This window comes from Erpetoichthys calabaricus, chromosome 16 (genome assembly GCF_900747795.2).
Source record: "Erpetoichthys calabaricus chromosome 16, fErpCal1.3, whole genome shotgun sequence".
Classification (NCBI taxonomy): Eukaryota; Metazoa; Chordata; class Cladistia; order Polypteriformes; family Polypteridae; genus Erpetoichthys; species Erpetoichthys calabaricus.
In genome coordinates this window covers 83,866,468-83,880,710 of record NC_041409.2, presented here as the reverse complement: position 1 = coordinate 83,880,710, position 14,243 = coordinate 83,866,468, and the positions used below count along the sequence as shown (strand labels likewise).

The 14,243-nt window shown below is 40.7% G+C and overlaps 1 protein-coding gene across 1 annotated transcript in view; it reads right to left on the bottom strand.

Moving 5' to 3' along the window:
- The window catches only part of LOC114666823 (cation channel sperm-associated auxiliary subunit beta-like), a 70,464-nt gene that overhangs the window by 25,370 nt on the left and 30,851 nt on the right, over window positions 1–14,243 (bottom strand). Inside the window, exon 12 of the mRNA XM_051919752.1 lies at window positions 6,182–6,333. Coding sequence (XP_051775712.1) covers window positions 6,182–6,333 — 152 coding nt within the window. The remainder of the gene's footprint in view (window positions 1–6,181; window positions 6,334–14,243) is intronic.

Genomic DNA, 14,243 nt, shown 5'->3' with positions numbered 1-14,243 from the left:
GAAGGGATTAAAAAAAGATCTTTTAAACCAGAGAAACAAGGTTTATCTGTCAAGCTTGGATACCGCAAAAATGCCCAATGTGATCTTTTTATTGTTGCAAAATTGACAACTCAAACAAGTGCACCCCAGGGAATTCTGGGAAAGATCTTCATAGAGATAGCAGAAAAATTAACCCAACGCGGCAGTGCCTAAATGGGAAACAAAACCGCTTGACAATATTACATGACTAAAGAATGAACTTTTTCAGAATAGACTCTAAATAAATGTATAATTCTTTGAGTCTCAAAATCTTACAATCCACATATAGATTGATAGGAACTGCCAGTTGGTAGACGTCTCTCCATGCTGCAAGGTCCTAGGCGGAGTGGTGGCTCTGAGGCTAGGGATCTGCTAGGTATCGAATCCCGTAAATGCCAATAGGGACTCTGCTCTGTTGGGCCCTTGAGCAAGGCCCTTAACCTGCAATTGCTAAGCGCTTTGAGTAGTGAGAAAAGCACTATATAAATGCAAAGATTTATTACTATTATTAGAAGGATAAGCTGGGGAGGCGTTGGTTTTAAAAGGCAAGCACCGGGGATGAGAATTTTATAGACTCCTGTCTGAATTTTAACCTCGTTTTAATGGATTAAGTATTTATTGGATTTTAACCTCCGCTGTTTACTCATTTTACGGATTATCTACTTATAGATTTTTTTAAGAGCACTGCACTTTTTGGAACACTTGTTTAATGGATTGTTTTAATAAAATCACTTGCACTTTGTGCCTTCCCCTTGCTTCATGTGTGTTTTGTTCCCATCCGCCACGCTCATCTCAGTTACAATACTGACTGTGTCGGGTTCAAGAGGCTCCCAAAAACCAAGAGGGGGCAAGGAGCCGACCCGCACATTCATAGATCCTCGCTTCAGTTTTTTCACTTCATCCTTTTATTCTTGTCACCCTCTGAAATCTTGTGCCTATATTTGCATTTGCCATTTTGGCAAATCAGGTTTTGTCATTTTGTGTCTTTTACTTTGTTTTTTCTTTTAATTTTTTGTTAGCAAATCTTCAGTTTATAAATATAATTTGTTTTGGGTTGACTCAACAGGTCAGAGGTTTACAGTTATCCTCTGCATTGAAAGATATTTTTTATATTTTTCTGATCTTTTAAGTCCTTAACCCTTAAACCGCCACATACTTGGGGGGTAATGCACCCCTGGATGCCAAATACGCTTTTGCTGCACTTTTTAAGTAAATGTCACAATTCACAAAGAAAATGTGAAATTTAATGGAACACATTTTTTTTATGGAAATAGCTTCACAATTACTGCAACACTGATCATTTTACACACTGCCAATGAACTGTACAAACTTTAAAAAAAAACTACTGCAACAATCTATTATTATATGTCCAAAGTGCAACTGACGCCATTGATGAAATTCAATAAATCACCGAGCCAACTGCGCTTAAACTGGCTGAACGCAAACACACAGAGAGGTAAGTGCTGATGCTTGCAGGCCAGTCTAGTGCAGCGGCTCAATCCCAGAGACAGTGAGGCTGCAGTGCTGCTGGGGCTGGCAGTGGTCATGAGCTGGCTGCTCAACGAATATACAGCACTGGCTGATCAGCTCTGGCGTGCTAGCAAATTGCACTGTGAATCGACAATAGCCAGTTGCGGCATTCAATGAATGTACGTCGCCGAATATACTTGGCCCCTGCGTGCTGGCAAATTGCACTGAGACACGATTATAGCCAGTTGCAGCATTCAATGAATGTGCGTCGCTGAATATACTCAGCTCCAGCATGCTGGCAAATTGCATTGGGAACAGACTATAGCTGGTTCCAGTGGTTTAAGGGTTAAGATAGTTTCACATTTAGGGCCTGGGAAGGCTGAAGCCTACCGGTAGTAGTTGGGGGCTGGTAGCCTGGGTTAAAACTATTTCTGGTGAGATCCATGAAAGTAAGGGCCTGATTGTGAGGCCTTTAGAAGGACTCACATTTTTTGTCATTTTCATGTCTCCAGTATTACAACAGCAGTAAGCCTGATTATACATAAATTCCCACTTTTTGTATTGGTTTTAAGTTTTGCCCCCATGGGACATAATCTAATTCAGCTATGGGCTCATGTGGCTTATATTAAGCCAATAAAAAAAAAAAACATGATTTTGTGAGTTCAATAATAAGTCTGTCTTACTAGTTTCATTCTTTAGGACAGGGGTCAGCAACCTATGGCACACGTGCCAAGCGTGGCATGCGTAACGATTTTCAATGGCACTCTGATTGGATTGAAATATAGTGAAAAATGATATTTTGATTACAGTGCACCTACGTTTTGCGTATGCGACTCACATGTAAATGGAAACCACGTGTTCAGTGTAGGCTGTGGTACTTTAAAACAAACCTCGTTATTATATTTTAATCACAGCGCATGCATTCAAGCTCCAAGTCCCCACCTATGTTTTGCACATTCAACTCAAATGTAAAGGAAAACCATGTGTTCAGTGCAGGCCGAACAAACCTCTTGTGATTATTAAGTAATATACTGCCCTAAAATGACTCATAAAAGACAAAAACTCGATGTTCGCTCTTTTCAAGACTCTTGGATGAATGAATATGGATTTGTACAACAAAAGGATCATGCTGTGTGTGCGTTATGCTGCCAAAGTGTCGTGTGTCATACGTCAAGTGTACAAAGACATTATCAAACTAAACATCAGTCCACATTTAAAAACTCTGATGAGAAAAGTGAAATTATAAAAAGAGCTGTTTCTGGTTTTAAGACACAAACTACATATTTTAGTCAAATAATTGGAACCAAAAATAAAGCCACCGAATGCAGTTAAACAATTGCTTCGCATTAATTGATTAATAGCTCTGATTAATAATAAAGAATGATTAATCAAATTAGAATTCTTGATCATTTTTTCAATTCAAATTATGTATTTTGTATTGAAAAAACTTGTGATTTATAATTTGTAATACAATTTTTAATAAATGTGTTGAAAATTAAAGTTTTGCAAAACATTCTTTTCACATATGATTCTATGTATTTTAAAAATGTTAAATGACCAGTAATATAAGATCTAGTTATAATGAGCATCAAAAGTATGCCCATTATAACCGGACCAATTTTGATACTATATATAACAAAATTGGTAGAATTATATCAACACGCGGAATAACATTGAAACATAGGTTCGGCACAACAATGCTGAAAGGTTGTGGACTCCTGCTTCAGGATATCATGCAGGAATGAGAGTTTACACCAAGAACAGTGTTTTCCAATGTACCTCCGTGTTCGTATTGTTTGGGGATCACTCAGAGGTGATGCATCCTGTGCTTCCAGGAATCCTGTGCTGGTTGATTCCTTACAGGCACAATTTAGATAGATAGATAGATAGATAGATAGATAGATAGATAGATAGATAGATAGATAGATAGATAGATAGATAGATAGATAGATAGTGTGGAGCCCGGTGGGGGTTCATGCCCGGCCGGGATGCCCAGGAGGAGGGCTTGTGCCTCCTCCAGAACACGAGGGAGCATCCTCCCTGGTTGCTTTGGGGGCCACGGATACAGAACTTGGAATCTCAACCCTGTAGGGGCCCGTGGTCACCGCCAGGGGGCGCCCCGATGCCTTGGGAGCCCTGGACCTCAGCACTTCCGCCACACCCGGAAGTGCTGGGGGGGAAGAGTATTGGGGACACCCGGAGGACTTCCAGATACACAGACAGAGCTTTCGCCACACAGGGGTGTGGCTACAGAAGCCCTTAGGATGCACCTGGAGTCCATCCGGGGTGTTTAAAAGGGGCCACCTTCCTCCAGTCAGGGGCAAGAGTCAGGTGGAAGAGGACGAAGCTTGGAGAAGAGGAGTGGAGGCGGACCAGAGACTGAGAAGGCATTGTGTTGTGACCAAGGACTTAAGGGGTGATTGGTGCTGCGGCACTGGGTTTGTGCTCACGAGCTGAAAATAATTATGTATAATAAACGTGTGTGTGGTGAAAATATGACGTCTACCTGTCTGTGTCTGGGCTGTTCCCCACAATAGAAAGATAGATAGATAGATAGATAGATAGATAGATAGATAGATAGATAGATAGATAGATAGATAGATAGATAGATAGATAGATAGATAGATAGATAGATAGATAGATAGATAGATAGATAGATACAAAAGGCACTATATAATAGATAGATAGATAGATAGATAGATAGATAGATAGATAGATAGATAGATAGATAGATAGATAGATAGATAGATAGATAGATAGATAGATAGATAGATAGATAGATAGATAACTTTATTAATCCCCAAGGGGAAATTCACAAAAAAGCAAGTCCTCCTCCTTTCCAATTTCCAATTTAACACGGGCTGAGATTAAACAGTTATTTTCCCACCTTGTCAAGGCTGTACTGGCACATTTGCACCCCTGTTTAGAGATCCCACATCAGGTCAAAGTTTACACTAGCAAACATTTCACTCCAGTTTCAGCCTAACCTTGTACAATTCCACGGTAACCAAAGGCTAAATTAGCATAAACCAATATGAGCTGAGGTTAAACTGACCTATTTCCACCTTGGCCCAGACTAAACTAGCACATTCTCACAATTCATAATCATTTACACTGTTTTGAAACCAAATTTAGTTTAATGTGATGCATCCCTATGCCAGCTTCAGACTATACTGCCATAACATAACGTGAGTCAATTCCCACCCTAGTCAAGACTATAAACAAGCACATTTGCACGAAAGATGTAAGTTTTCATGCCCGTTGAAGGATACCTGTTTTAGGCTCAGTCTGACACATTTAAATATCAGGCTGGCACCAAACTAGCACAGAGTCTCTCATTAACTGAGACCAGATTGACAAGTTTTCTACACGGTAAACTCTAAATCAAAAAGTTCTAAATCTCGTTCCAAGTCAGAGAAGACTAAACTGCAATGTGCACACAGAATTTAAAATTAAGATGTAGTTTTGAATAAATTAGGGCAATGCCACGCGCATTTGAGAATAAATCAGCATCAAGTTCAATACTAGACAAGTACAGTTTCACTGAGATTAAAGTAGGATGCTGCAAAAGAAATTGAGATTAAATAAAATTAGTCCCAGCACAGTCCAAACTGTTCTGACACTTTACTGTAACAGAATTGGTGACATGTAGCCAGTAGGAATATGTTAACTTTTGTTCTCTGGACTAATTTACTGAGAGTTTAAAAACATTGTGATGAAAATGGGCCATTAAGCCCAACAAGACCTGTCCTATTCACCTAGACTGTGCAAAATAACATAAAGTCAAGATCTGAAGGTCCTTACAGTCCTATTCTCTACAACACAATTTAGAAATTTATTTCTTTGTGTGAACGGACATTTCCTAACATTTGTGTGAAATCTGCTAATAACAAGCTTCCAATTCTGTCCTTGTTTTAGAGTAATAGCTGGGATCTACAGTACTAACTCCTTTCATAATTTTAAACACTTCAATCACGTCATCTCTTAATCTCTGTTTGCTTAAACTGAAAAGGTTCAACTCCTTTAATCTCACCTCATAGTCCATAACTCTTAGTCCTAGAATCACCCTGATCACTCCTTCTCTAAGGCTGCTATATATATTTTGGAATATGGAGGCCAAAATTTTACAAAGTACTTAAGAGGAGCCCTCACCAGTGCATTATATATTTTAGGCTTAACCACCTTTGACTCATAATTAACACATTGTGATATCTAATGTAACATCCTATTAGCTTTTTTGATCACTGTGTTGAAATATATAGTGATGAGTCCATTTTGACTCCTGGGTCCTTCTTATAAGGGGTACTTTAAAGATTCAGTCCTCATTATATATTCAAATCTAACATTTTTACTTTGTAATGTCACATGTTACATTTACTTACATAAAACATCTGCCACAAATCTGCCCAAGGTTGCATGCCCCCCAAGTCCCTCTGTAACAATTATGCTGATTCTTCATCAATTGCCCTTCCACCTACTTTAGTATCATCTTCAAACTTAACTGGCTTATTTATTATATTCCTGTCCAGATTATTTATGTATATTAAAAAGGGCAATAGCACTGGTCCCTGAGATGAGACACTACAAGTTCTGAAACATTCAGTATTGTAACATTCCTAGTAGTGAACCCAAAACTAAAGCACAACCTTTTTCTATTTCTATTTCTATACACACATTTTCAAACAGGACCCACTTCAAAATTATATGCTTGCCAATATGGAGTTTGATGAGGAAGCAGGGCACTTTGGGAGCGTCGTCCAAAAGAGGAAATGCCTCCAGAAGCATCACTTTTTTTCTACTAAGGTATTGCAGGGCAATGTCATGACTGCAGCCCATTGAATCAATCTGTAGAAAACAAAGGGGAAAAATTTAAAAGTGTTGTATCTTAGACTAGGTGTGTTGCCCATCTAAGAAATCAAAGTAATTAACGTAGACCTCAGCATTAATGTTTGCAGAGAACCTTTCAATGCATATATCTCTGTTATATGACATCTGGTATTGGATTCGTAAAATGAATGCTAATGCTTGTGATGTACCATCTGTTGTAATGGCCAATGCAATGCATTTTATTACTAAAAATGTTTGTGATGCACCATCTATTGGAATGACAAGAGACATAGCAAATGGACAGACACACAAGACATATATATCTTTTTATTAAGGTACATTAGTTTCTGTAGTTAAAAGTCCCTGCTATCTCAATTCACAATGGATATCATTTACCACATAACAAAAAACATCAACCTGTATAGGGAACATACAAACAGAAATTCTAATTTATTTTATACATATATTGTAAGCGTCGTCACACTGAAACTGGCATCTCAGCCGGAGCCAAACTGGGATCCTTACCCAACTGGGAAGCCAGTGTGACGGAAGGACAGGGGAAGACAATGTATTCAGGTGATTGTCTCTCTCCACACAATAGATGGCAGCCCTCCCCCCCCTAGGTTATGGCACCACTATGGATACCCACAGGGTATAATGGGAACTGTAGTTCTTTGGTTCAGCCCTGTTGGGTTACATGGGTGGCACCGGGGGAGCCGAGGAGATCTGTGAGCCCTACTTTGTGGGGCTTCAGGTGTAGCTGGAAGTACTCCCACACCACAGTCTCAGGACACCGGAAGTGTTCCTGTGTTTTATATAAAAGAAGAAGCCTGCTTTAGCACGGGAGCCAGAGTTAGGAGCAGGGAGCCAAAGCTTGCTGAAGGAGCAAAGGAGAGACAAGAGAAGTGCTGCATGGCTAAATTCTGTGTTTTGAAGCCCTGTGTAAAGGTTTGAAACTGTTTGCAACACACTAGAACTTGTGTCCATGCTGTTGTGTTGGAGATTTGGCCCCTTGGTGGTCACAGTATATATGCAGTATATAATAATAATAATAATAACATGATTAATACATTTTATTTATATAGTGCCTTTCCCATGCTCAAGGCACTTATATATCTAATGAAAGAGAGAGAAACAGAGAGGCAGAGAGAGAGAGAAGACAAGTTGAGTTTGATAAAACTCCCACACTTTAATATAAGATTTGAATTTTTGCAACACATTTTTCATTATTTAAGGTACAGAGAAATAATAAAACCCAAGCCCTCTATTATTTTTCCAGTCTAGAACAAAAGGGCACAATTATATTTCTGAAATAGGACCAAGAGACAAAAGGAACCCTTAGTCAAAAAGAAGCCAGCATAAAACCAACAAGACCAATGAAGCCAAAACACCAGATCACAATGTGAAAACCAGAGATTTGTATTGTGACGCCCCGGCGGGTACAGCTGCCCTAACTGCGACACAGACAGGCTTGACACAGGTTTAACACACAACACACACTTTCATTTACACAGTCCAGCACTGTGCACAAACCCCCAACACAGTCCCTTCATCGACGCCATCAGTCCTCCACACAGGCTTTGTCCTCTTCCTCCTGATTCTGGCCATTGAGTGGTGGTGACTGGCTCCTTTTATTGGAGACCCAGAAGGAGTCCAGGTGCCCATCAAGCAGCACTTCCAGTTTATGGATGAAGTGCTGCCAAATAGGGTCCTGTAAAAGTCCAGGTGCCCCATGGCAGTGGCCACGGGCCCCAGCAGGGTTGAGTTTCCATGCTTATAACCCGTGGCTCCACTGTAAGCCAAAGCGGCTGCCTTCTGCCAGTCCCAAAATACTCTCTCCCCCGGTCCTTCCAAACTCAGGGCATCCCGGCCGGGTAAGGGCTCCGGCCGTCTGCCACAATATCTATTAATTGCTAAGATCAGAAAGCCATTTACCTCACTAAATACTACAAAATTTGCTTGTCACCATAAATTGTCATCATAAATTTGCAATTGCCATCTTAAATACCAAAGACCTGCTGGCATTGTCATGACATACTTTACTCCACCCAAAAATTATATATTTTTTTCTATGTCACTTACCCAATGTGCTTTGTAATGATGGCTGAGAAAATTTTTGTAACCTCGTGTTTTCATGCAAAACAACAGAAAACTGTCTATGATATAATGTATGGGAATGCCTACCAATAATGTACTGTCAATGGCATACAATGTGAAAAACATCCATTGAAAAGAGAAAATAAATTCTAATGTAATATAATCCACATGTCCATTATCCAGTCATATGTTCAAAATGGGCAAAATGCATGCATTTTTTGCTAAAATGTTATTAATACTTGCACGTACTTCCAGAAAAAATCAGAGTAGAACGTAAACCGGAAAGGCGAATTCTCATAATTCTGTGCTTTTGCAATAACGACAGGACTAAGGGGGGAGGTAAGTGTCCTGTTCTCCAGTTATATGTCTTTGCTGCGGTCAGTTAGGTGTGGCTACTCCCAGATGAGTAAACGATTGAGACCCTGGGGTAGCCAGAGGAAGCGGTTCAAAGACACCCTTGAGGCTTCAACATCTCAAAGTAGACGACACTACTCACGCATTATCCCTGATAGTGCTGCATGACCAGTCAAGCAGAAGGTCACTTTGAGAACAACCACCTCTCTATCTAATGAAATGGACAAAAGATGACGAATGAGAAAAAAAAACCCACACACATTGTGGAAGGTGCTGCCAATGGAAGGTCCTCCTCACATCACCTCCAAGGTCTGTCACGTAAGGAATCCACTGCTTAGTCAGCTAAGGTCACTCGTAAACCATGGCAGGTTTTACTCTTGTTTTGAGTAACTGCCAGTGACAAAGATTTTCTCATGTCTCATTAGTCCAAAGGCAAGACTGGACCAGTCATCAGGATTCAGAAGCATAACACAGACTAGAGAAAGCAATCGCCTTGGGCAGAATTTCCTGTCAGTGTCTCTATTAACACTTTTACTTTGATGCCTGTCATACCTGCTTAAATGTTTTTGTGTAATACAAATGGCAGAGATTATCGTAAGGGCGTTCAACAAAGACAAGTTAATATGTAAGAAGGTTCGTTACGCTAGGAGATGTCATAAATAAGGAGAAAACAATCTTAAATAAACTACTAGACAGGTGGGATTCAAGCCAGAAACTGAAATGTAATTAATTATCTTCTCTTTATCGATGAAGAAAGTTTAGAAACGGCACTGTTTGGGGACATGAGCAAAACATTTCTGGAAAGAGAAGGACCTTTCTTGTAATGTTTAAAAAGTGAACCTTAAAAAAGTTGGCTTTCTTTTATTTTGATGCTGAAACAGCCATTTTGTTAAAGCAGCTTGTCATGCAACTTGGCATCTGAAAATGCACTTTGACCACTAATGCTTTGGTGTTAATGCTTAGGATTAATTACCTGATAATTACAGTCAGGCCCATAAGTATTTGTACAGTGACACAAATTTCATAATTTTGGCCCTGTACACCACAATGAATTAAAAATAAATCAATCATTATACAATTGAAGTGTAGACTTTCAGCTTTGATTCAAGGGGTTTAACAAAAATATGGTATGAGCTGTTTAGAAAAGACAGCCATTTTCAAACATGGTGCCCCTATTTTCAGGGGTTGAAAAGTATTTGGACAAACTAACATAAATATAGCAATCATTTTCAATATTTGGTTGAAAATCCTTTCCAGTCAATGATGTCCTGATGTCTGAGCCCAAGGCCATCTCCAGGTGCTGGATTTCCACTCCAGTGATGCTTTGCCAGGCCTTTACTGCAGTGGTCTTCAGGTGCTGCTTGTTCGTTGGACTTTCTGCCTTCAGTTTTCTCTTCAACAAGTGAAAACATATCCAGTTGGGTTGACTACAGTTGATTGACTTGGCCATTGAAGAATATTCCACTTCATTGTATTGAAAAGCACTGGTTTGCTGTCACAGTGTGTTCTGGCTCATTGTCCGTCTGTACTATGAAGCGTCATCCTATCAGATTTGCAGCATTTGTCTGAATCTGAGCAGACAGTGTAGCCCTGGACACTTCAGAGTTCATCCTGCTACTTCTGCCAGCAGTCCTATCATCAATAAACACCAGTGTCCGACTTCCATTGACAGCCATGCATGATCAGGCCATAACACAGCATCCGCCATGTTTCACAGATGATGTGGTATTCATCAGTTCATGAGCCGTTTCTTCTCTTCTCCATACTCTTCTCATTCTGGTACATGTTGATCTTAGTGTCCGTTGTATAAATCCAAAATCTGTACTAACCTCTACTTTCTCTTCTGTTCTTTTTCTGGTTTTCTGTGGTGGCAATCTGCGCCACCACCACCTAATCAAAGCACCGTGATGTCCTTACATTGATGGATTAAAGGCCATAAGTCTCCATGACCATCATCATCAAATTCTTCCATGAGAACCCTGAATACCATGTGGACTGATTGAGGTCATTGATGTGAGGTAGAATGCCTAGAGGGGGCTGGGTGGTCTCGTGGCCTTGGAGCCCCTGCAGATTTTGGTTTTTTTCTCCAGCCATCTGGAGTTTTTTTTTCGTTTGTGTTTTTCTGTCCTCCCTGGCCATTGGACCTTACTTTTATTCTATGTTAATTAGTGTTCCCTAATTTTAATTATTTATTTTGTCTTTTTTCTCTTTCTTCGTCATATAAAGCACTTGGAGCTACATTGTTTGTATGAAAATTTGCTATAGAAATAAATGTTGTTGTTGTTCCAGAACCGGACAGGCTTTTAAAAAAATGTTTCCTGGCAAAGTCTAATCTACCCTTCCTATGCCTGAGGTCTACCAGTGGTTTGAACCTTGTAGTAGACCCCCTGTCTTTACTTTCATGAAGTCTTGTCTTGATTGTAGACTTCAACAAAGGCAGGTCTACCTCCCAGAGAGTGTTCTTGCTTTGGCTAAATGGTGTGAAGGGGTTTGTCTTCACCAAGGACAGAATTCTGTAATCATCCAGCACAGTTCTCTGCCTTGGTTGTCCAGGACTTGTGGTGTTGCTGAGCTCACCAGTGTGTTCCTTCTTTTTATGAATGTACCAAGTGGTTGGTTTGACCACTCCTGGTATTTGGGCTGTCTCTGTAAAGGGTATGTTTTGTTTTCTCTGCTTAATGATGGCCTGTTTGTATTTGCATGGACACCGAGCTCTTTCGACCTCATATTGAGATTTCATGGTGATAACTTCATCCATCCATCCATTTTCCAACCCGCTGAATCCGAACACAGAGTCACGGGGGGTCTGCTGGAGCCAATCCCAGCCAACACAGGGCACAAGGCAGGAAACAATCCCTGGCAGGGTGCCAACCCACCGCAGGACACACCAAGCACACACTAGGGCCAATTTAGAATCGCCAATCCACCTAACCTGCATGTCTTTGGACTGTGGGAGGAAACCGGAGCGCCCGGAGGAAACCCACGCAGATACGGGGAGAACATGCAAACTCAACGCAGGGAGGATCCGGGAAGCAAACCCAGGTCTCCTAACTGCGAGGCAGCAGCGCTACCACTGCGCCACCGTGCCACCATCATGGTGATAACTTCCACATGCAAATTCTAGACCTTTTACCTGCTTACTAGTTTTTGTAATAATGAGGGAACTGCTCCCACCTCCCACCAGTCAAATGTCTATGTACTTTTGAGTCCCTGTGGGTGGGGGGTATGCTTAAAAATGTCTGTCATTCCTAAACGGCTCATACAATATTTTTAGTAAACCCCTTAAATTAAAGCTGAAAGTCTGCACTTCAATCACACAATGATTGCTTTACATCAGATCTATTGTAGTGGTATACAGATCCATAATTATGAAAACTGTGTCACTCTCCATATACTTATGGACCTGACTGTAGTTTAGGCAGAAAGTGTAATTAGCTCTGCTATATTGCGAGTCTTAAATATTGCTTGGCTGTACATCTTTTTGCTGCTGTTTGTAACGCAGAACCAAAGCAGTGTCTATATGCCTTCTTCTTCTTCCATAGCTATTCCCATTTTTATATGAGGTTGTGATTTTTTGGACTAGACTTCGCCAATATAGGTTTCAGCATGATTTTTAGGGCCGGATGCCATCCCTGACACCAACCCTTCCCATTTTTCCAGGCTTGGGATGGACTCCAAAAAAGGAGGCTGGGTTCTGCAACTAAAACAAGAATGAACAAGTATACAATGTGAGCTAAGGCAGCTGATTTTGGAAACACGGTTTTAGTGTTATAAACCTTGGATAATGGCGAGAGCTTTATAAGATCAATAAAAGAGCCGATTTGGGAGGAAAACAAAAGGGGCGAAAAGTAAATCCAAGAATGTTCTCTGACTTTTTAAGCAATGCAGTAAGAAGAAACATCTGAACAGTAACAGGCTGTATGGTGTTCATGCGTTATTTGGCTATTCATATTGGCAATATCTATCTGACTAATACTTAATAAAACTGTTAACTTTCTCTCCTGCCTGTTGTGGTACTCTAGGTGATTGCCTGGGGTTACAGATGTAAATTAAAGGTGAAATATTTAGAATTAATTATTTGGCTGACATCCTTCTCCTTACAATGACATAACATTATATTACATTACTTTTGTTTTTCCAAATGGAGCACAGGCAGGTCAAGTGACTTGGTCCTTGTTACATGGTGTCAGTAGCAGGATTTGAACCCACAACCTGTGCATTTGAAGTCCAAAGCCTTAACCACAACACCACACTGTCTGCCTATTATAATAGTTGCCAGTCCTGACAGTGTGATAAGAGTATGGGATTTGGGGCATTCTGCTAAGCTCTACATACAGTAAATAAAGAGTATAAAGGGGAATAGGATCATCCCAGGACCCTACCACAACAAAACATGCACATCCTTAAATGATCAAACTACTATAAGTGGCATGATGACACACATGGCTAGCAACACAATGTCAATATAGTAATGTCTGTTATGTGGAGTGTGATATATGGCCGGCAGTTTATCCCGGCCAATACCCCCACACCGCTAGATGGAGTCCTCCCTGCAACATGGAGGTGCCCCGAATTCCAGCAGGGCATCATGGACAATGGAGTTTTATTGCACAACCCTGCTGGATACCGTGAGGGCCGCCAGGGGATGCTGCAGGGAGGCACAATGGTTTTTATTATTATATACGGTGGGGCAAAAAAGTATTTAGTCAGCCACCAATTGTGCAAGTTCTCCTACTTAAAAAGATGAGAGAGGCCTGTAATTTTCATCATAGGTATACCTCAACTATGAGAAACAAAATGAGAAAAAAAATCCAGAAAATCACATTGTCTGATTTTTAAAGAATTTATTTGCAAATTATGGTGGAAAAAAAATATTTGGTCACCTACAAACAAGCAAGATTTCTGGCTCTCACAGACCTGTAACTTCTTCTGTAAGAGGCTCCTCTGTCCTCCACTCATTACCTGTATTAATGGCACCTGTTTGAGGTTGTGGATAGGTGTCTTTTATATAGTTAACAAGTTCAAACAGTCACACTCCAAACTCTACTATGGTCAAGACCAAAGAGCTGTCAAAGGACACCAGAAACAAAATTGTAGACCTGCACCAGGCTGGGAAGACTGATTCTGCAATAGGTAAGCAGCTTGGTGTGAAGAAATCAACTGTGGGAGCAATTATTAGAAAATGGAAGACATACAAGACCACTGATAATCTCCCTCGATCTGGGGCTCCACGCAAGATCTCACCCCGTGGGGTCAAAATGATCACAAGAACGGTCAGCAAAAATCCCAGAACCACACGGGGGGACCTAGTGAATGACCTGCAGAGAGCTGGGACCAAAGTAACAAAGGCTACCATCAGTAACACACTACGCTGCCAGGGACTCAAATCCTGCAGTGCCAGACGTGTCCCCCTGCTTAAGCCAGTACATGTGTAGGCCCGTCTGAAGTTTGCTAGAGAGCATTTGGATGATCCAGAA